General features: G+C 42.8%; 1 protein-coding gene across 1 annotated transcript in view; it reads left to right on the forward strand.

Annotated features, from left to right (window-relative positions):
• Positions 1-24317, forward strand: part of LOC126253066 (para-nitrobenzyl esterase-like) — an 81270-nt gene that overhangs the window by 11443 nt on the left and 45510 nt on the right. Inside the window, exons 2-6 of the mRNA XM_049954152.1 lie at positions 1033-1167; positions 10297-10573; positions 13415-13600; positions 16703-16905; positions 22449-22599. Of these exons, the coding sequence (XP_049810109.1) occupies positions 1033-1167; positions 10297-10573; positions 13415-13600; positions 16703-16905; positions 22449-22599 (952 nt within the window). The remainder of the gene's footprint in view (positions 1-1032; positions 1168-10296; positions 10574-13414; positions 13601-16702; positions 16906-22448; positions 22600-24317) is intronic.

The following is a 24317-nucleotide window of genomic DNA, read 5'->3' on the forward strand; positions in this document are numbered from 1 at the left end:
ACGATGGTTAAGGTCGAGAGATACAAAATACAGACAGGCAACAGCACAAAAAGAATTTCTGAAAACCAGAAATTTGCTAGCGTCTAAAACCAATTTATATGTTACAAACACTTTTTTGTACGGAAGTGAAACATGAACGATAAGTAGTTCACATAAGAAGAAAACAGTATCCTCTGAAATGCGATGCTACAGAAGAGTACTCCAGTTTAGATGTGTAGTACGAGTAACTAATGAAGCGGTAATGAATCGAAGTGGGGTTAGAAAGAAAAGTATGGTACAACTCGACTAAAAGAAGGGGTGAGAAGATAGGGCATATCCAGAGGCATCAAGGAATTGTCAGTTTGGTAATCGAAGTAAGTGTGAGAGATAAAAATTGTAGAGGGATACAAGGTTTGAATACAGAAATCAGATGGATGTAGGTTTCGTTGATTATGCAGAGATGAAGAGGTCTGCTCAGGATAGACTAGCGTAGAGAGTTACATCAAACCTTTCTTTAGATTAAAGAACACAATAAGAACAAGTTCTGACGATTTATTAAAGTACAAAACACGTGCTACTTTCTGTAACTGTAGTCAAATCCAGAGCCGCCGTTCTGTGTGCACTTGCTATTTGTCAGTTTCCATTACATGCTCCGCGTTTCTTCAGACTGACATTGGGCACCTCCATGATTGTAAAAGGTTTTCCTTCTGCGTACGCAGTTCCAACGTCTTTCACAAAGGATTGCTTAAGTGTGTTATGCGTATCTGTTCGGTCTAAATGACTCCAATGACTGTTAGTGCGCACCAAGGACCGTGTGAAAAAAATATACTTTTTGCTAACTATCTTCATCGTTCGCGAAACAATTTGCCATACAACCAATCTGAACAAAATTTTGAAGCAACAAGTTTCAAAATGCTCTTATGTCAGTTTAATCTCCAACGTAAATCTGAAGAACAGTTGCATTCTTCCTAACAAATAATTCTGTGGCCACATTTTTGAGTACACTAAATCACGTAAGGTTATGTTCGCCAACAAAAATTGAACGTATTTCAGGCGGAGGACGTGCTGGTGACTGTGCAGCAGGGCACTCTGAGAGGGACCACGGCCACGAGCCTCTACAACACGTCCTACACGGCCTTCCTGGGCATCCCATATGCTCAGCCTCCAATTGGAGAGCTGCGGTTCCAGGTGAGTACCCACTGTGTGAACCACACTGTAACTTTTATTCCACAAAGTAACAAATTATGTCTACCGAAGATGTCTTTTCTAGATTACAGTAGAACAAATAGTCAACCCTCTTTCAGATTAAAGAGTCGTTTCTGGTCTTTGATGCAGCTATTTCCGTTTCAAGAGCATCACCCATCATCTGACGCATCTAAGTATGCCGCACCTTTCGGTTGACGTTCACACCTCTCTCAGGCATATTTTGAAACGACTCTCACGTGATTGTACCATGTCGGTCGGAGACGTACACTGTGTGGAAAAAAAGGAGAAGCACTCAGAAGGGGAGGAGGAACGACATGAAACTTCACTGATTTAAAGTCCAATTAGCAAACAACCTCGCAGTATGCGCCCAGTTAGCAGATTGGCGTTGCAGCCTCTCTAACCTGGATGCACACACCGAATCGGATGGGAAGAGTGTCTTAAAGCTGTTGCGCCCACTCCTGAGGCAAGCCGCTCCGCAACTGTTATAATAGTCCTTGATAACCTGGGTACTGGGTCTAGGACGGAGTTGTCTGAGCTCGACCCACACATGTTCCGTTGCGGACAGATCTGGGGGCCTTGCTGGCCTCAGGAGCACCACAACATGACGCAGACAGTTCATAGAGGCCCGTAGCATGTCTGGGCACGTACTGTACTGACAAAAAATTGTACCCATACGCTGTCGCATGAAAGAAAAAAAACACGAATACGCACGATATCCATGAGCTACCATAGTGCCGTCAGTGTTCACTCAATCATTAGCAGCCGCGAACTAAAGCCACACCCTATGGCTCCCCTTATCGTGATGCCAGCAGTAACACCGCTGTTCCCCTCAAAGACGCTAGAAGCTGACCTCTCACCTGACCGCCACCATACTCGCTGATGATAGTTATTTGGGGTAGTGCAGAACCGTTATTCGCTGCTGCAGGAAACGTGACACCATTATTCAGCAGTTCATGATTCCATGTCATGCTACCACTCTGAACAGTACCGTTGGTATTGTGCTGTTGACGGTAGCCTAAGCTTTGGGCAGTAAGTCCCTAGACCGACTGCTGTCGGCCAAGGATGTGAGATGACACAAAAAGTTGCAGGATGTTCCTGGATGGCAGGCGCCGGTGTTGTAGGGTTACGATGTGCTCGATGAAGAGACGTGGCTGACCAGAATCTTGACAATGTGTTTGTCTCCTCTAACATTCCCATGCAGTCCAATGTCGCGCAACTGACACACCTGAATGGCCTACAAATTTTGATACACCTCGATTTACCAGCCGGCCAAATGGAGACGCCAGTTAAGCCTCTCTGAAACACTTTTTGGTGTTGATAACGCTGTCTCAAACCACTATCCTTCACAGTGATACCACCTGACGCTGTCCAGGTTCATTATAAACGCGATCAGCCCTAATTGCAACACTGAACACGAATAACACTATTGCACTCTGTAGCCATTCTACCCGTCAAAGAGAATTGCAATGACAATAATTTGTACACCAGGTACGTCAACAAAGTTATTTTGAAATCTAGCCACGTCATCTGGATGCTTCACCTTTTTGTTTGTCAGATTACAATGCTGCTGCAGGACTGGTCGAACGGATCACATTTCTTATTCCGCTAGGTCGGCTGTCGTGTCCCGATACGCCATCATCCAGGCGAACGGCTGCTCGAATTATGGACTGCCATTACGAACACTTGACGATTGGGACGGTCCTATAGTATGGGGAGACATTCACCTGGGCTTTCATGGAACCTGGGGCAGTAATCAAAGGCAGAATGATATTTGTGGATTACGTGTAGGTTACTGCAGACCATCTGCATTCATCATTAATGAAATCTTCTCTGACAGTGATGTCACCTTCTAGCCGAGCGGTCTAAGGCGCTGCAGTCTTGGACTGTCCGGCTGCTCCCGGCGGAGTTTCGAGTCCGCCCTCGGGCATGGGTGTGTGTGTTTGTCCTTAGGATAATTTAGGTTAAGCAGTGTGTAAGCTTACGGACTGATGACCTTAGCAGTTAAGTCCCATAAGATTTCACACACATTTGAGCATTTTTTGATCTCATCTTCCAGGACGTTAACTGAGCCTGAAAGCTAGAATCGTGTCACAGTAGTTTGAGGAACATTGTGAATCCATGTTGATGACAAGGCTACTAAATTCACCTGATCTGAACGTGATGCAAAACATCTGGGACGCTGTCTGGCGCCAGCTTCACACCTCCATACCACTGGCCACTAGTATACCGTAACTTCGTGACATGTGCGTTCACGTATCTGGTGCCACATACCTCGGGATTAGTCACATCGATGCCACGCAGAGCCGGTACTGTATTGCGTTTCACACCTGGCCCAGCACGTTATTAAGCAGGTGGTCATTATGTTTTGGCTCGTCTAGTTCGCCATAGTGAACGCCAGAGGCAGTGTCTGGTATACGGATAGAGAAGGTCTCACTCTAGCCAGGAAGTGATGGTTCACCGTTCCTGTAAGACTAAATAGATTTTGGTCTAGGCATACTAACTTGATTTTATACACGAGTAAATTCCCTAGCATGGCCGCTGTTTTCTAGCACACGTTCGCACCCAATTTTGTAATGCCTTGGTAGTAAGTTCTCTCCTGTAGAATACAATGAGCAACAGAAGCCGGAAGAGACAAATGAGAACCCCTCAATTCAGTTACTGAGGCTCAATGGCTGTACGCGCTAAATTAAAAAAAAATACATATATGTTCTCGGAACCGTTCGGAGCTTGCGGAATCGGGACGTCAGCTTGGGGTGGAGTAGACAAGTCGTGTCATTCTGCGACAGGGGTGATGTTTCGGTGTGTGTCTCTAAAGAGCCCGTAATTCTTCTTCACTTTCACTGAGGATAGCAGTGTCATCAACGAATCTTAACATTGATATCCTTTGATCTTCAATTGTAATTCCACCATTGAACCTTTGTTTTGTTCCCGTCATTGCTTCTTCACCGTAGAGATTGTACAGTAGAGGCGAAAGGTTACATACCTGTCATCCATATCTTATACCGTTTATAATCAGAAAGCTTCGTTCCTGGTTTTCCACTCTTTTGTTCCCTCCTGGCTCTTATTCATATTGTATATTACCTGTTTTTCTCTATAGCTTAACCCTAATTTTCTCAGAATTCCGAACGTCTAGCTCCACTTGACAGTGTCCAACGCTTTTCCTAGGCCTACTAATCCTACGAACATGTCTCGATTTCTCTTTAATCTCGCTTCCATTATCTACCGCTACGTCAGAAATGCGTGCCTGGTACCTTTGCCTTTCCTAATGCTAAACTGATAGCCACCTAACGCATCCTCAATTTTCTGTTTCGTTCTTCTGTATATTACTTCTCTCAGCAATTTGGATACATGAGGTTTAAGCTGCTTGTGCGATAATTCTCGCACTTGTCTGCTCTTGCAGTCGTCGGAATAGTGTCGATGTTACTTTTCCGAAAGTTTCACGGTATATCGTCAGACTCATACACTCTACATGCCAATGTGAATATTCGTTCTGGTGTCTCCTCCCCAAAGGATTTTATAAATTCTGATGGAATGTTATCTTTTCCTTCTTCCTTTATCGATCAAGTCTTTAAAGTACATTTTAAATTGTGATTCTAATACAGGCTTCCCTACCTCTACTACACTCCTGGAAATGGAAAAAAGAACACATTGACACCGGTGTGTCAGACCCACCATACTTGCTCCGGACACTGCGAGAGGGCTGTACAAGCAATGATCACACGCACGGCACAGCGGACACACCAGGAACCGCGGTGTTGGCCGTCGAATGGCGCTAGCTGCGCAGCATTTGTGCACCGCCGCCGTCAGTGTCAGCCAGTTTGCCGTGGCATACGGAGCTCCATCGCAGTCTTTAACACTGGTAGCATGCCGCGACAGCGTGGACGTGAACCGTATGTGCAGTTGACGGACTTTGAGCGAGGGCGTATAGTGGGCATGCGGGAGGCCGGGTGGACGTACCGCCGAATTGCTCAACACGTGGGGCGTGAGGTCTCCACAGTACATCGATGTTGTCGCCAGTGGTCGGCGGAAGGTGCACGTGCCCGTCGACCTGGGACCGGACCGCAGCGACGCACGGATGCACGCCAAGACCGTAGGATCCTACGCAGTGCCGTAGGGGACCGCACCGCCACTTCCCAGCAAATTAGGGACACTGTTGCTCCTGGGGTATCGGCGAGGATCATTCGCAACCGTCTCCATGAAGCTGGGCTACGGTCCCGCACACCGTTAGGCCGTCTTCCGCTCACGCCCCAACATCGTGCAGCCCGCCTCCAGTGGTGTCGCGACAGGCGTGAATGGAGGGACGAATGGACACGTGTCCTCTTCAGCGATGAGAGTCGCTTCTGCCTTGGTGCCAATGATGGTCGTATGCGTGTTTGGCGCCGTGCAGGTGAGCGCCACAATCAGGACTGCAGACGACCGAGGCACACTGGGCCAACACCCGGCATCATGGTGTGGGGAGCGATCTCCTACACTGGCCGTACACCACTGGTGATCGTCGAGGGGACACTGAATAGTGCACGGTACATTCAAACCGTCATCGAACCCATCGTTCTACCATTCCTAGACCGGCAAGGGAACTTGCTTTTCCAACAGGACAATGCACGTCCGCATGTATCCCGTGCCACCCAACGTGCTCTAGAAGGTGTAAGTCAACTACCCTGGCCAGCAAGATCTCCGGATCTGTCCCCCATTGAGCATGTTTGGGACTGGATGAAGCGTCGTCTCACGCGGTCTGCACGTGCAGCACGAACGCTGGTCCAACTGAGGCGCCAGGTGGAAATGGCATGGCAAGCCGTTCCACAGGACTACATCCAGCATCTCTACGATCGTCTCCATGAGAGAATAGCAGCCTGCATTGCTGCGAAAGGTGGATATACACTGTACTAGTGCCGACATTGTGCATGCTCTGTTGCCTGTGTCTATATGCCTGTGGTTCTGTCAGTGTGATCATGTGATTTATCTGACCCCAGAAATGTGTCAATAAAGTTTCCCCTTCCTGGGACAATGAATTCACGGTGTTCTTATTTCAATGTCCAGGAGTGTATATCGACTCCAGTTTCTTCTTCTACCACGTCATCATACAAGCCCTCTCCTCATAGAGGCCTTCAGTGTACTCTTTCCTTCTGTCCACAGTCTCCTGTGAATTTAACAGTGGAATTCCCATTGCGCTCTTAATGTTTCCACTCTTGCTTTTAATTTCACCGAAAGTTGTTTTGATTTCTCTTTATGCTGGCTCAGTTCTTGAGACAATCATTTATCTTTAGATTTCTTCACATTTTCCGTGTACCCATTTCACCTTAGTTTCCCTGCATTTCTTATTTCATTCTTAAGTAGCTTCCGTTTTTGTGTTCCTGAATTTCCTTGAACGTCTTTTTACTCCCTCCTTTCACAGATCAGCTGTAGTATTTGTTTTGTTATTCATGGATTATTCACATTTATCTTTTTTTATAGATGTGGGTGCATTCCTTTTCAACTGAACTGCCTACTGAGCTATTCCCTATCGCAAAATCTATATCCTCGGAGAACTTCAAGCGTACCTTGTCATTCCTTAGTACTTACATATCCCACTTCTTTGTTCATTGATTCTTCCTGACTAGTCTTTTAAGCTTCATTCTACTCTTCATCACAACTAAATGGTGATCTGAGTCTATGTTTGCTCCTGGTTACGCTTTACAATCCAGTACCTGATTTCGGAATTTCTGTCTGACCATGGTGTAATCCAACTGAAATCTTCACGCCCTTCCTGCCTCTTCCAAGTATATCTCCTCCTCTTCTGATTCTTATTCGCTGTTAATAGCCGAAATTTAGTGCCGACTATAAATAGTGTTTCTCCTCTCACATTCCCAGTTCGAAGTCCATATTCGCTCGTAATCCTTTCTTCTACGCCTGCAACCGATTAGATTTTCATCTGGTTTACGTACCGAATTACCCGTTCAATATCCTCATACGCTTTCTCTGTATCTTCATTTTCAGTTTGCAACTTCCGCATTTATACCTAACTATCGTTGTTGGTGTTGGTTTGCTGTTGATTCTGATGAGAATAGTAACTCACTATTTGTCCTACCACCCTATTCATAACGAAGCCTGCTCACATTATGCCATTTGCTGTTGCTGTTGATGTTACCCCAATTGACCACAAATCTTCGTCTTCTTCCCGCTTCTATTCATTGACCCCACTATATCTAGATTGACGCTTAGCATTTACCGTTTCAGATTTTCTAGCTTCCCAACCACGGTCAAACTTCTGATGTTCCATGCCCTGGTTCCTAGAACGTTGTCCTTTCGTTGGTTCTCCGGTCTTTTTCTCATAGTTACCTCCAATTGGCAGTCAACTCCCCACTGTGACTAAGCAACCTATAAAATAAGTATGTCAAAATATCTGCTAAAAACGGATAGCTACTTCAATTTCAGAAAAGCTTAGAGTCCAAAAGTCACTTTATTGAGATATAGCTACTCATCTGAATCACGAGAGCTGAAAAACACCGAGTAGATGCTTAGTTCGCCATATAACGGCATGGACAAGCAAAAGCAAAGGAAGGACGTAGATGGCGTCGTGGATCATATATAAACATAAATGCAGACGAGAACCCACAGTACCAGACAGTCTGTCCCTCAGCTCCGATAGAGCTTTTCTGGAGGTTTGCTTTGAATGACGGGCGTTTTCTGTTCATCTCCAATTGGAAAAATTTTTCTGCTACTCAAGGCTCTTTTCCAGTTACCAATGAGAATCGAGTTCTGTAACAGACTGTCCTATCATTTAGCGAAGGGAATGAAAACACGAAGCAAAAGGAAAAAGAGGTATTACTCCAGTCTAGGCAGCGAGATCACAAAAGACTACTGCACAGAGGACTTAAGAACAAACAGAAATTAGCAGACTAAATATTATAATAACCTGACACTGTCAGTGTTGTAGAAAGCGATATTTAAATATAGTGTTGTAGTTTTCCTTTGGAAGTCTGGAAATTAATGTCACCTGGGTAGCTCCTTGCGACACTGTCGACAGACAAGATTGCTGCTTATATTGCGTCATTTTACCACGATTATGCATCTTTCATGCCACACAATAAAACGTTGCACAGCATAAACGTATTGCGCAACAATATTAAAGGCTCAGTTTTTCGATGCACAAGTTTTAAATTTGGCTCAAACGTGCCTACAACCTACCTGTAACGTAACCCTCGGATTCGGCGACTCTTGAAAAGGCAATGTGTCGACATATTCGGGAATGTAGTCCACAGCCCAGAAGTTCGTGAGGGTCACAATGAGGATTATTGATATCAAATTGGCACCAAATTTTAGGATAATTCTGTCCAACGCGACAGTGGACTTCTCACATGGCCGGTTGGAGTGGCCGAGCGGTTCTAGACGCTTCAGTCTGAAACCGTGGGACCGCTACGGTCGCAGGTTCGAATCCTGCCTCGGGCATGGATGTGTGTGATGTCCTTAGGTTAGTTAGGTTTAAGTAGTTCTAAGTTCTAGGGGACTGATGACCTCAGATGTTAAGTCCCATAGTGCTCAGAGCCATTTGAACCATTTATTGCACACGACGAGGAAGTCGGTACACCCCCTGTCACCCAAAATTCACCCCTTCTTTCGGCTTCTCTCCGATAGACGTCAGAATCGCTGAAGCTCTAGCGCCTGAAGGAGTCAAACTGCACCTAAATGGTGCCGAAGGGGCTATGTAACTCTCAGGTGCTAGAGCAACCGCGAAGTGAATGTGTGTCTAAGTTCCTGACAGTTACTTTCGTAATTTGTTCAAAAAGCTGCACGGGTGCCACGAATGATGTGCCTGATTGGAGGACTTTCTGGGGCTCTTTGCCGTCTAATTCAAGCTCATGTTAATATTGCAGCTGCCCCTCCCCCCTCTCCGCCCCTCCCCCTTGATATGGCACAAAAGGGTGCGATAAAGGAAGGATGACAAAACATAAAAACGCTTTTAAGCTTAGGATCACGTTCAAATGCAATAGAATAAGTTCGATCCTTGTGGTTCCAACCAATATATCGGGCCATAAACTGCTGCTGTGCTACACTCCACGGACGTCAGATGACTTTTAATTGGCCTAAAGCCCCATGATGTCCTTAGAGTTGGGTTGAAACGCCCGCGGGTTCGCAGAAGTGTCTAGAACGTCGATCTGTGGCTCGTCGCACTGCGAACTGTCAAAGTTGACCACGAAATGTGCAGCAATCATAGCCCCAAAGGAAGGCGTGGTTTCATTGACGTCCTTTATCCCACCCCTGAGGCCTTTTCATGCTGATTCTGAGCCACCCATAACAAAATCGAGTGAGTCCAATACTGGATGTCGCGATTCTGACCTACATTGCAGAGGCGTCAAAAGAAAGGGTGAAATGTGAGTAATAGGGGCTGTGTCGATCTCCCTATAATGTGACACATTCACAGTGACGTTGGGCAGAACTGTGCTAGCATTTAGTGTCAACATGACATCAGTAACCTACTGTACAGCTCACATGAACTGAGCTGTAGCCTCTCTCTTGCTTGAATTGACACCTTCGTGTTCGAAGTGTCTCCCAGCCTGAGAGTGAAGTCGCGAGCCTCCGTGCCTTTGCATCGTTACAGAGAAAGCTTGTAGACATCTTTGAGCTAAATTTCAAACGTGTCGCAATGTCCATTTACAATAGAAAGCATTTGCGGAGTTTCCAAAAAGTAATACTTTAATTACATTCTTGCGCAGTGATATTGTAACTAAAATTTTTGAGTTTCGAATTATGAAGATGATGGTGATACAGGGACTCGAATTACTAACCCATGTAGACACGGGTTTATATTAAGTTATCTGAAGACGACCATTTAACTATTCGAAGGTAGTAACCGCTCTATCCCTCCTTGCAATTTAGGCAAATTAAAAGTTTTCCAAAAGAAGACTACAACACTAAACAATCTGCCTAAATCAGAATCAGCAACGAAGCCTGAGATCTGAAATTATTCTTGGATCTGTCCGATGCACTGGGCATGACTATAACATTTGCCGAATTTAAGAATCGTCTGTAAGAAGATTATTTCCCGGTTCCATTACTTCAGAGTCAAAGCACGCGGAACATACTGGTGGTCTTGGAGACTGAGATCATTCCGACATCACGCCCCTGCTGTTTCAGGCTCCTCAACCACCACGTAACTGGGAAGGTATCCGTGATGCCACGGAGTACGGCAGCGACTGCGTGCAGAACACGGACACCGGTTCGGAGGACTGCCTCTACCTGAACGTGTTCGTGCCTGGAGTTCCAGAGGAGGGCGCCGGGCTGCCCGTCATGTTCTGGGTGCACGGCGGAGGCTTCTTTACCGGCAGCGGCTCAGACGACGAACACGGCCCAGACTTTCTCGTTTCCTATGGCGTCATACTGGTCACCATCAACTATCGCCTAGGACCGATAGGTACGTCTGTTGCACTTCCATCAGAGTGATACGACTAACTTCATTTCTTGATACTGAAACAGTTGCTGCTTTTTATGGAGCTACTGGAATTTTCTCTCCATACATCCATAACTCTTCCTTTTTCCATTTTAAATTCCGCCTCTCTGTAGATTTAACTTAAACGATTCTTTCCTCTTCTCTTCCTCATCGTCATTACCCTCTCTACTTCTAGTCACATGAATTTGATTTTAATGGTTAATTGCTTTGCAGTTTAATCCTGCTAGAGGTGCTCGCACGGTCGATCTGTATGTTTCAACGATTATCTGTACTGTTTCGCTAATTTATGTACCTTGGTCATACCAGTTAATATATGAAAATCAAACTGTCAAATGTTCAAGGAAAACTGCGGGTAGTTGCCCTTGACTGGAAACATTAGCAAATGGCTCAAAAGACTGTCGAACATATAGAGGCCAATGAATGACACTGTGCCACGTTTTTAGCAGTAAATGCGTTCTTGCGCTGACGGGCCGCAATCGGTACTTCTCCCATTATCCCTGATATATACAGGCTGCATCGAAAAATAAAATGCGGTAAACGCTTAGTAAATTGTGTAGGATGGCAAACATTATATTTTGCAGAGGGAACTCTTATCCGGAAATGCGTTATTCCGTGGGTGTAGGGGTAAGAAGTTTGATGGTACTGGCGTCAAAACTTCTTCACACTGTAATTCGCATTCCCACGTATTAGGAAACCCATTAGCTATCAGTGTAAATTAGACACACGGACGACATCTGTAGATGTCACGATTAGCAGAAAGATCACCTTTAGTGCAGAGCCCATTTCAACAAACTCACAAATTCATCGTTTTTGCTATGTGGGGCTTCAGATTTGTATAACGGTTCGCATTTGTTGATAGATAAGTGTTTCCCTTTTAGTTATGAATCTGTCATACAATTACATTGTGCAGTACGCAAATAACATGATAGTTTGGCCCATTTGGTTTGTTCGGTGGCTAGGTGCAAGTCTTTCTACACTTCCGGGAAACAAATTAGTGCACCTGGAGAGGTGCAAAATCGCTATGTTAATACAGTTAGCGGATTACTTGTTTGGGCAATATGTATTGCCATCATCAGATGGTAGTTACTCCATACAATGATTAAACCACTCTGTCACATTAGGCTTACAAAATATGCATAAGAAAGAGGAGACATTACCACGAAATGTATTTGTAAACTTTACTCGAAATCCGTGGTTGCTGCAGAAGACATGTACTTAATTCAAAGACTTACTTAATCGTTAAATCAGTAACTGTTGTTTTTTAGTTAATGTTCGTATTAAACATCGAGTGAAAGAATAATGAAGCATTATGAAAAGCCATAGATATATTTTCAGTGCTGAGAAATTTAATCACAAGTAACTATTCCTGAAAAAAATATAATAAAACTAAAATAAAGGAACGGCTGTTAGAATGTGTCATTTGAATATTTTTTGAAGTAACTATTCCTGAAAAAAATATAATAAAACTAAAATAAAGGAACGGCTGTTAGAATGTGTCATTTGAATGTTTTTTGAAAATAATGTTTAAAAAAAAGTAAACCATAGCCCATATGTACGTAGAAATGGTATTAATCGGTATCCACAGCATAAAAATGAAAATACAATGCATCTTGTGTGTATTTTATGTGTAGATAGTAAAAATGAATACTAGTGACAAAACCCAATATCCAAGGTTGCTAGAACTGAAGTTATAGAAGCATTGCATCGAATAAGTACTATCTGTTGATGTTACTATCTGGTTAACTGATATCACATCGTTACATCATGGGAGATTTTTGCATTGCTGAAAAGTCCATGTGAAGTACACTACAGACAACTGTCAGCAGACTGGAAAAGTCCTTGTCAGAAAAAAGTGGACCTACCATGATAGTGTCAGGGAATATAAGGAAAATTGTTTGAAGTTCATATGTCAAGCTGACGTCCAAGTATCAGGTGGCAAGGAATGAACAACATTTTAAAAGAAGGGTGGCAACTTGCTGAATAGTAATGTATTCTTTCCTATTCTTGAGCAGGTAAGAAATTGTCAGGTCCGTCTCAAAAAGAAGAACATCCTACGATCTTCGATTGCTCAATTTCCATACTCGAAACTGATGATAATGAGAAACTGGACGCATCATATATTGTAAAAGAGTTATCGTCTCCCAGCCGATTCAAGGAACTAACAAAGAGAAGGGTTTAAATTGAGCATATTAGGAAAAAATTGAGAGCAATGGAAATTTGGCTGTACTTTCTGAAACTATCGACAAATGAGATGTCGGTCTAAGAGAAAAATGTCGAAAATTTTAGGATTTCCACCATATTGGATTCATCATTTTCATCTTTACAATGTTATTATAACAAATTCGCAGGTAGCATGGTCAAAAATTGGGATACCAATTTTCATTGAATAAAATTGTTTTCCTTTCGTTTTTTTCGTCACTTTCAATTCATTGAATTCGTTATCACATTCTTTATTAGCAAGACAGAAAACGCACTCTTCTCTTCTTTCTTCTATCTTTCGCTTCTCTTGAAGCTCATCGAGGTTTCAAATTTCGGTCATGCTTTCGTAATTCTGACCCATTGTGCTCAGATGAGGAAATATGTATAAGCGTTAGAATACTGTATTTCCACAGGGAAACTGCCTTTCCGAATTTATTTCTGACGGACAGTCATCACTATTTACGTATATATATAGTGAAGTACTGAATAAAAGTGTTTGAGATGTTATTCGGATTGGCTGTTAGCATTTAACGAGACCGGTAGTAATATCCCAATAAACTGATGAGTAAGGAGCCGCTTGCTTAAATATCAGCCCTGTTCTTTCAGGTTTTGTGAGTACGGGAGACGCTGTCGCACCTGGAAACGCGGGACTCAAGGACCAGCAGCTGGCGCTGACCTGGGTCCAGAACAACATTGCCAACTTCGGCGGCGACCCTCAGGAAGTGACTCTCCAAGGACAGAGTGCTGGAGGCGTGTCCGTCTCACTCCACTTCGTGTCGCCCATGTCCGCAGGTGAGCACCGTCCGGCACCACACTGCTGCTTCCGGTCAGTCTTTCGTTCTACAGACATAAGACTTCGAACAAGCACAAAAGGAACATTTTAAGAGCGGATATGGTGGTGGTGTGAATGGCTCAAAAACTGAATGGGATACATTTTGAATGTATTCCTCTACAACTCAGTATTATAAGGAAGTAATAACACACTTCAGCAAAATAAGATTGGACCATGACTGTATACGATACACTTACTTCATTCCTTAATGAAATTTGTAACAAATAAAATAGCAGTTTTCCAAACCCACAGTTCACGTCATGGAATCAGTATTACAAGAATAATCTTCTTAATGAAGGCACATAATTTCATCAAGAAAGGCATCCATTATTCACAAACACATGTTTTCAAAAACTTGCCAGAGCCATTACAAGCTCAATTAGCAATATAGTTCAGTTTAAGAATATCAGAGTAAAATACAATGAGAAACAGCACTTTTCCTGTGGTCGAGTATTGCGTTTCGCAGTTACTGGAGCTTCCTTTTCGAGATGGTCCAGTCGCATTAATGTGACGACCTAGCAAAAGCCTGAATAACTACCTGTTGCCGGTAAGTCAGAAAATTTAAATGCTTTTGTTAAAATTAGACAAATTCGAAATTTGTGAAATTCGGTGGCAGCCCGATCGGCCTGTTGATTGCCCCATATTCGTACATGACCAGGCATCCAGTAGAAGGATACCTCCTTACACCGCCGTTGGAGCAAGTACAGTTGGTCATATATCAACTGGACCATCTCCTCAGTTGGGTACAGATTCTGCAGTGATTGTAAGGCACTAAGAGAATCGGAGCAGAGAAGAAATCGATCGCCAAGAACACGATTCATCTGTTCCAGTGCCTTCAGGATCGCGTGGAGCTCCGCTGCGAAAACAGTATATTCATCAAGGAGGCGAAGCCGGTTAACATGATCAGGGAACACCACAGAACAGCCAAGGAAATTCTCCTGTTTGGAGCCATCAGTAATCACGTAGACATAGATGTAGATATGCAGGGTGATGTAGCCCTCACCTTCGCCAACGTAAGCTTGTTTTTACTATCAAACCGTCATTAACTGCGCGTCACTTTTCGTATTGTTTCTTCTTTCTCCTCCCGCATGCTTCTTCTGCCAGCTGACTGAATTACCTTACAACATTCCAATAATTCCGACACCTCTCGTTAACTCTAAGAGCAAAACGAGGTTGTATCGTAGATCCTTCCATTCGTGGGCCACTGTAGAACCTGTACCGACATACTCGCCTACGTTAACAGCACCAGCTACCTGAACAATAAATTCACCCTATCAACAGATCCTACCGAATATATTCCACTTACGCAATATTTACGTCAGTGCTGCAGTATACCATTCATTCATCCTCACGTAAGTGAAGACTAATTCCCAACAGCCTGATCCAGCTCTGACCACCGTCGCCCATACTTCCGAACATCCAACAACCAAATTTACTCCGCAGGTATAGTACCTAGTTCCTACACTGTCCTATTATGCATCCTTCATCACAGTGTACTTCCCTTCTAGGCTTACCACATTTCTCCTGAGCGTATCATCACACATACACTATGTGATCAAGAGTATCCGGACACCCGCAAAGACATACGTTTTTAATATTAGGCGCATTGTGCTGCCTCCTACTGCCAGGTACTCCATATCAGCTACCTCAGTAGTCATTAAACATCGTGATAGAGCAGAATGGGGCGCTCCGCAGAACACACGGACTTCGAACGTGGTCAGGTGATTTTGTGTCACTTGTGTCATCCGCCTGTATGCGAAATTTCTACACTCCTAAACTTCCCTGGGTCGACTGTTTCCGATGTGATAGTGAAGTGGAAACGTGAAGGGACACGTACATCACAAAAGCGTACAGGCTGACCTCGTCTATTGACTGACAGAGACCGCCGACATTTGAAGAGGGTCGTAATGCGTAATAGGCAGACATCTACTCACACCATCACACAGGATTCCACACTGCCTCAGGATCCACTGTAAGTACTATGACCGTTAGGCGGGAGGTGAGAAAACTTGGATTTCAGGGTCGAGCGGCTGCTCATAAGCCACACATAACGCCGGTAAATGCCAAACGACGCTTCGCTTGGATTAAGGAGCGTAAACATTGGACGATTGAAAAGTGGAAAAAGTTGTGTGGAGTGACAAATCATGGTACACAATGTGGCGATCCGATGGCAAGGTCTGCGTATGGCGAATGCCCGATGAACGTCATCTGCCAGCGTGTGTACTGCCAACAGCAAAATTTGGAGGCGGTGTTGTTATGGTGTGGTCGTGTTTTTCATGGAGGGGGCTTGCATCCCTTGTTGTTTTTAGGGGCACTATCACAGCACAGGCCTACACTGTTTTGAGCACCTTATTGCTTCCACTGTTCAAGGGCAATTCGGGGATGGCGATTGCATCTTTCGAGCACTTTTTCATAATACACGGCCTGTGGCGTTGTGGTTACACGACAGTAACATCCCTGTAATGGACTGGTCTGCCTAGAGTCCTGACCTGAATCCTATAGAACACCCTTGGGATGTTTTGGAACGGCGATTTCGTGCCAGGCCTCACTAGCCGACATCGATACCTCATCTCAGTGCAGCACTCCGTGAAGAATGGCCAGCCATTTCCCAAGCAATCTGCCAGGACCTGATAGAACGTAAGCCTGCGAGAGTGGAGGGTGTCATCAAGGCTAAGGATGGGCCACCACCATATTGAATTCCGGCATTTCGGATGGAGGGCGCCACGAACTTGTAAGTCATTTTCAGCCAGGTATCCCGATACTTTTGATCACATAGTGCAACAATACCCACCGCTCAGTAGCCAAATGCAGCTGCATACTTCTTTGCACTAACCATATAATCGACCCCTATATTTCATAAATATCTGCAATAAATATAAATATTTTATAATACTTCTTATTTTTTAATGTTAAATACTCATGTCCTAAATTCTACTAGCTTGATGAGCAGAAATGTGGTCGTACCAGACCGCCCCTTATCCCACATAAGAGGAAGGGAATAGAAAGGTCAACAGTGAAAACAGAACCACTTGTGTTCACATGCATACTGCTTGCTTCCATAGGTCTGTTCTCACGACTCATCATAGAGAGCGGCAACTTCATCGCCCGACCTCCACTGCCGGCGGCAGTGGCGCGGCAGCATGCATTCCGCCTGGGCGCCGTCCTCGGCTTTGACACGGACGACTCGCAGCAGCTCATCACCTTCCTGCGGTTCTTGAACGCTACAGACCTACTGGTAGACAATTCACTCATCCTGACAGAGGAGGTGCGTGAAATCTCGCATTGTAATGGTTCACAAGATTTGGTTTGTAGCTTTTCATAAACATCTAGATTTTGGAAAATTATCTGCCTTTATACCTTACCGCTTGTTTAAAGCCCTATTCCCAGTACAGACAGCTGAGAATGTACACTAAACAAAGGCGTTCTGCCAAGCCCGTGTACCAGGATCTTGTGTTTCCCCAAAGATTACTTGATAGTACGCAAATAAAAGAATGCTTAGAATCTTCTCACGTCCTGCTTTAAAACCATAGTGCTCATCCACCCTTTCTCATAGGATGTTGTCAGCATAAATATAAAAGAATGAAAGGTGACATACTGCAGCCATGACGTAGGTCCTTTCTCACATTTACTGCTTTACTCACTTTTTTATTGGTTTCTTTGATTATTTTTATACGATTGTACAGACTGTTAAGAACTTTAAATAACTGTCTGGGGTAGCTCGTTTTACCAGCCCCTCTTATCCATCATTCCTCAGAACCCCCTCCTCTTCATGGTCTGTAAACGCGAGACGCGTTTCTGGTTTGAATTCTCTATGTTTTTCAGTAAGTTTATTCACTACAAATATTTTATCAACACGTGAGTTGCCTGGCCTATAGTCATATTGTTCCTCAAGCAGTAACATCTTTATAATCGCTGTTGTTCTTTCATTCATTGATTTTGTATAGATTTTGTAGCCAGTTGTCATAATATCGAATTCTTAAAAACTGAGATAACTATCATTTTCGTCCAGTCTGCAGTATTTGTTGTTGTTCTCAACACAAATCGTACAAATGAAGCAACGGATGTTCCACCATGCTTCAGAAGTTTCTCATTTATCTTATCTATCTAGACAGCTTTACTATTCCTATTCGTTTACAGAGTTTATTTTAATTCTTCCTTTGATATTAAGCTAACACTTAAATTTTCTTGTGAAAAATCTCTCACTAGTTATGTTTCGTCATGTCATTGCTTTTTATAGTACTTAATACGACCCTTTTCTTTATAATTTTCATTCTAACGACGTCTCTTTTCGTTTTGCTTAGGTCTTTAATCATCCTAAATGCTACTAATTGATCTCCTTTTTCCTGTTAAGGCTATTCGTTATTTTCAGCTGAATAAAATTTGACAAATCTCTCAGCTCTCCTAATTTGTCGGTCTCACAAGGTACCCCAAAGTTTTGAACTACGTTTGGTATTGGTATATTGCCAACTACAGCATGTAAATGTCCTCTCGTAATAAGGCAGTCATTATTGTTCAGTTCATACAGCTGTTTCTTAATAGTCTCATAGAATATTCCTGATTGCTCGTTCCTTCCACTGGTGCGTGTACTAAAAAGAGCTCCAGTTTAAATTTAGATATCTCTCTCTCCATTCATTAATATAATTGTAGGACACCAATTTTTCCTTGGATTTTGTATCTGTCAGAAGTGCCACAAACGCCTGTCCTATAGTCTACATATACACCCTGCTGTGTATCATAAGATTCCTAGATTTTAAGTCCCGTTAAACTTTTTTCTTTCTGTTATGGCAGCAATATTTATTCTCCTTTGTCCTAGTATTTGTATTAACTCATTACCTTTTTTTATAGCAAGTACATTCCAGGTACTGAAATTCAATTTGTAATTAAACATAATATTTTTCCTCATATACACTATGTGATCAAAAGCATCCGGACACCTGGCTGAAAATGACTGACAAGTTCGTGGCGCCCTCCATTGGTAGTGATCGAATTCAGTATGGTGCTGGCCCACCCTTTGCCTTGATGACAGCTACCACTCTCGCAAGCATACGTTCAGTCATGTGCTGGAAGGATTTTTGGGGAATGGCAGCCCGTTCTACACGGAGTGCTGCACTGAGGAGAGGTATCGATGTCGGACGGTGAGGCCTGGCACGAAGTCGGCGTTCCAAAACATCCCAAAGGTGCCCTATAGGATTCAGGTCAGGACTCTTTGCAAGCCAGCCCATTACAGGGATATTATTGTCGTGTAACCACTCCACCACAGACCGTGCATTATGAACAGGTGCTCGAGCGTGCTGAAACATGTAATCGCCATCCCCGAACTGCTATTCAGCAGTGGAAACGAGAAAGTGCTTAAAACATAAATCTAGGCCTGTGCTGTGATAGTGCCACGCAAAACAACAAGGTGTGCAAACCCCCTCCATGAAAAACACGACTACACCATAACATCATCGCCTCCGAATTTTACTGTTGGCATTACACACGCGGGCAGATGACGTTCGTCGGGCATTCGCCATACCCTCACCGTGCCATCCGATCGCCACATTGTGTACCGTGATTCGACACACCACACAACCTTTCTCCATTGTTCAATCGTCCAATATTTACGCTCTTTACACCAAGCGAAGCGTCTTTTGGCATTTACCAGCGTCATGTGTGGCTTATGGGCAGCCGCTCGACGCTGAAATCCAAGTTCTCTCACCTCCCGCCTAACGGTCATAGTACTTGCAGTGCATCCTGAGGTAGTTTGGAATTCCTGTGTGATGGTGTGTATAGATGTCTGCCTATTACGCATTACGACCCTATTCAAATGTCGGCGGTCTCTGTCAGTCAATAGACGAGGACGGCCTGTACGCTTTGGTGCTGTACGTATCTCATTACGTTTACACTACACTATCACATCGGAAACAGTCGACCTAGGGATGTTTAGGAGTGCGGAAATCTCGCGTACAGACGGATGACACAAGTGACACAAAATCACCTGGCCACGTTCGAAGTCCGCGTGTTCTGCGGAGCGCCCCATTCTGCTCTATCACGATGTTTAATGACTACTGAGATCGCTGATATGGAGTACCTGACAGTATGTGACAGCACAATGCACCTTACATGAAAAAGTATGTGTTTGGAGATGTCTGGATCCTTTCTATCATATAGTGTATAATCCTGTTGTCATTAAATGGTGCGTCTCCGGTTTTGTTTCGAAGCTATTCCGTTGATTCTTCTGAGGACTCTCCACTTCCCTCTAGAAGAGGTTACTAGCCTAACTTCTTAGAGTAGTCCGGTGCTGGGTCTGCCATCTACAGGTCTCCTGTCCCGTTTTTCTGTCAGGGTTTTCTTTCTTAGCCGAAAGTCTTATTTAAAACACCGAGAACTCACCCTTCAGTCTCTTCCGTCTGCTGCACAACTTATAAGCAAGTGCAGTGCCTGCGGGCAACGCAGTTTACATCATCTTAAACGTGGGTGTAGGATTTGCTGCTGCAGCTGTCTAGAAACGTAGTAGAGGCGGTACCCAGGGTTCTTTTTGTCCCAGGTTACAAGATATTATCTACGACCACAACAGTCTTTGTGCAGGAATTCTCATGGTATAATATGAATTTTGAGTTCCAAAATCCAGGGCCCTAAGGACGTGTCCATACGATAACCGCGACTCAGCATTATATGACATTATTTTGAGCTACAAAGATGTTATTTCCAGAAAATGTGCTAATTCATTAGCCCATGTGCAAATGTAAAAGGAAAGCCGATAGCAATTCATTTCGATTTTGTCTATGCCCTAGGTAGCTCCACATTTCCTTAGCCTTAAGTTTCACATATGAGGTATACAAATTATACGCTGGATAGTATTAACTTTAGGGACACTTAGAGACAGAGTTATTTGCATAAATACATGGAACAGTGGAATTAATTAATAATGTAATTACTTTCTTCTTTTGGGCAATGTATGCCATAAGATTGTAACTGAAAATTAATGTTTGGAATTTTCGGTGTTATCAGAAAGATATATTTACCACATGGGATGTATTTAGCTCTCTTACGGAACTCATTATTGTCGGAGAGAATTTTTGAGCCAAAACAGCTTTTGCCGAAAACCAAGCGTGACAATTCCTTCCATTTGTTTCTGTGGTTGTAGTGATTGCCATTCCTTTTAAAATACAATTGATTAGTTGATGGTAAATCAGCTGTGTATGGTTGGGATAAGAAGTGAAGCACTGAGTTCAAGATGGGGATAAGTCCATAAACAATCATTTTGAAAAAATAACAAAAAATATATAAATTGTATAGTTTTGCAATAAGCTTAATTGGGGCGTTGGGTGTGATACCGTACATGTTTAGAAGCAAATTTTCGAATCTGCTTCATAAAAATGACTATAAAAACTACCAACAAATCCCCTTTTTACACTGAACATGAACGCCATATTTTGAATAATTACGCAATATAAAAATTACCTATACATTTAATCTCTTTATACACTGGTACACTCAAGAAAAGTTAATTGAACAAATTTAGATTCATTGCTAATGGATGACACAGGCAAATTTAAAATAACTCCGTGTCCCATGCTACTCTTTCTGAATCTTGCGGTGTTTTTTGTTGTCCTTTGTCAGAAAATTGCTCAGTAATGATCTTGAAATAATTCTGATAATGTAAAAGTATCAATGCACTCATTTTACCAACATCATTGGCCTTGGCAGATTTTATTGGTACTAGGACAAAGTAGGCTGGGGGCACGCCGGACATAGCAAGATGCCTACCAGTTTTTACAAGTGAAAAATCGTATGTAACTAGGCCACGGCAATAAGGAAATTCTGAACCATATTTTGATGCTGCTGAGAACTCAAATATTTTAAGAAGCTACAGCTCATATATTCCTTTTTACTGTAACATTTTTTTTGTTGGTTCTATTGCACAGGAGTCTCGATCACATACCATCTATGAATGGCGAAGTGAAAAGAAATATGGCGTAGTACAGAAAACCTAGTGTTGAGCACGAAAAGTGTACCAGAAATGAACAACCATACGATTCCTATTTTGACTCGTACATGCATCTGAAAAAAAACATACCCTTTCCTTACAGTAATAGTTACATGTTTTTCAATAATACTCATTAGCAGAAAAACAACTTCGTTTGGGTCTTTCCTAACAGTTTTCTCATCATACACGTACGTGAATGTATTATCTTCAGAGAACCTGTGTACCCCAAGAAACACAAACCCAATGTTGCCTCTAATAGAACATCATCACAACAGGTATATGTGGAACCGGAATCTTCTGTACAGAAATGATTACTTTCGTTATAGGAACAGAGAGCTGGCTAAAGCTGGAGATAAGTTCTGCCGAAATTTTTACAGAGGCGTTACTTTCTAGTCCCCTTTGACTAATTCCTCACGTTTTTTTCTTAGAATCAAAAAATGAATTGTCTCTTAATTTTTAATGATTAAGTTCCCTTTCCTCATGGTGTACATCAGGTGTCTGAAGAACTGGGAATGCATAAACCCTTTGCAATTAATGAAATAGCGCATGCATATGTATAATTACGAAGCTTTGTCTTAAAGTATTTTTAGTATGATAAACAGTGAAGTATTTACATATGCATTTTACTTCCACCTGCTATCTGTGAGCTGTTGTTCCACATTGACGTCGGACATAGTAGGTGGCTACATTAATGTGACTGGACCATGTATGAAGATACTGTACGGCCAGTGCACAAATCCATCATTTTGCTACGAGATAACAATTCCTAATTGCTGAATGCACGAGTTAAATTTTTAAGGGAAGTTAGCATGTAACGTAAAAGTATGTTTCTGTTCTAGGAGAAAAGTCGCATCATACCTCAGCTGTGGGCTCCGAACATAGAGTCAGATTTGGAGGGCGCCTTCATTCCAGAGTCTCCAGTTCAGGCTCTGATCGAAGGTCGATTCAGCCTGATGCCTGTCATGACAGGGACTACTTCTGCAGAGATCGGTTAGTATCCATTAAGTAGCAACACTTATTTTGTAGTGTTGAGACGACAGAATCACTAATGCAAGACACTCATCAGTACTTTGGATGTTGATGGAGACGGTCGTATCGTTTCGGAAGTACTGATTTCTATCATGATAGTAGCGTTGTACTTAGTGATGTTTAGTACCTCTATAATTCTATGTGCTCTCCAAACAAACACAGTACAATTATTGGCCTGTTGAAAATTCCTTACCCATGCAACGTCGGATATTGGTGTCGTATTTTAACAGCAAACGGAGGTTACGTAACTGGTTTCCATTACACTATGACCCACTAATGACATCATGTTTACATGATCATATCGCTGAATTAATAACGTCAATTATACTGATAAATAACTGCAGAGCTTCATTTACAGTGTGCGATGAGTTGTACTTGCTGCTGCTGTCAGTAGCTACGAATACAAATTACACTCTATTTCCTAATCATTAGTTTCCGTGCCTCTCATTCTCAAAACCTTAGCTCATGAGATGGGTAAATTATTACGTACTTCTGGAAATAAGCTTCCGTTGGGATGTTACATCCAAAATTTTGTTACAGAAACCTGAAATAGGCAAGGAAAACGTACAATTAATACAAACAAAGCTATCTGAGTTGGGACAGAAACCATTAGCTAGTTTTTGACTGCAACACCTGTGACAAATTGATGGGTCATGTCATAAGATCGAAGTGTGAAGCGCGGTGAGACTAACTCCGACCAACTGGCAGTTTTGTGAGGAAGTGTAACTCATCTACGTCCCTTCCTTGCTACACTAAATCTGACTTGGACGTGAAGGCCTTTAATACTTCTCAGTGCTACAAAATCTTCTGCGGTTGTTACCGCTCCAATAAGCGGTTCGACATGGTTAGAAACCTGGGAAGATTTTGATAATTCTTTTCTGAATTTCTCACCGTGTAGGAATGGTTCGAAGTATAATGCATAATTAAAAAGCTTTCGTTTAAGAGGGGAGTATATTTCAGGAGGAAAGATAAATCCCAAATATCTGAAGTTCGAATGATTATAAGATGCACCTTATTCACCGTTTTGACATTATTTGAGTTTCAGTTACTAGCATAATTACGGTAAATCCTGGGTGAAGGACGTTTAGAGTATACTGAAGATGGCGTACGTAGAAAAATATTTTGTATACCTCCAGCAACTGCACCCCCCAGAGATGGAATCCGTTCACAGGACAATACATTTGAAAACGTTCATTAGCTTAATAGAAAATTACGTCTAAAAATAATGCTTCGCTGCTGGATCACCTTTAATCTAGATTACCTTTAATATCCCTCTAGTACTGTAATAAGGGAAAAGAAAGGGAAATAAGAGAATTCTGGAAACGGAAATTATGGCCATCAAATCAAAAACAAAAAGTCGCAGAATGTGTTCTGAAGACCTGCAACATTCGGTTTTCGTCAGTATTTCTCCATCGAAGCCTCTTACTCTCCGAGATACAGAAAGCATTAGGGTACTGAAATGGCTGAAAGCAGCATATTATCACTAACAATAAACTTAAAAGTAATTTTAAATGAATGTAAGGAATGTCGAGACTTGTTTAGAAAAAATAATAGAGCTGTGCACCAACATTATCATTTACTAATGAGGAGGTGGGTGTCTCTGAAAAGTAGATAAAAGTGGTAAACGACAATAAGCCCCTTTACGGGATGATAATGACGGATTTTAATGAGTAAGCTTG

Source organism: Schistocerca nitens, chromosome 4 (genome assembly GCF_023898315.1).
Source record: "Schistocerca nitens isolate TAMUIC-IGC-003100 chromosome 4, iqSchNite1.1, whole genome shotgun sequence".
Taxonomy (NCBI): domain Eukaryota; kingdom Metazoa; phylum Arthropoda; class Insecta; order Orthoptera; family Acrididae; genus Schistocerca; species Schistocerca nitens.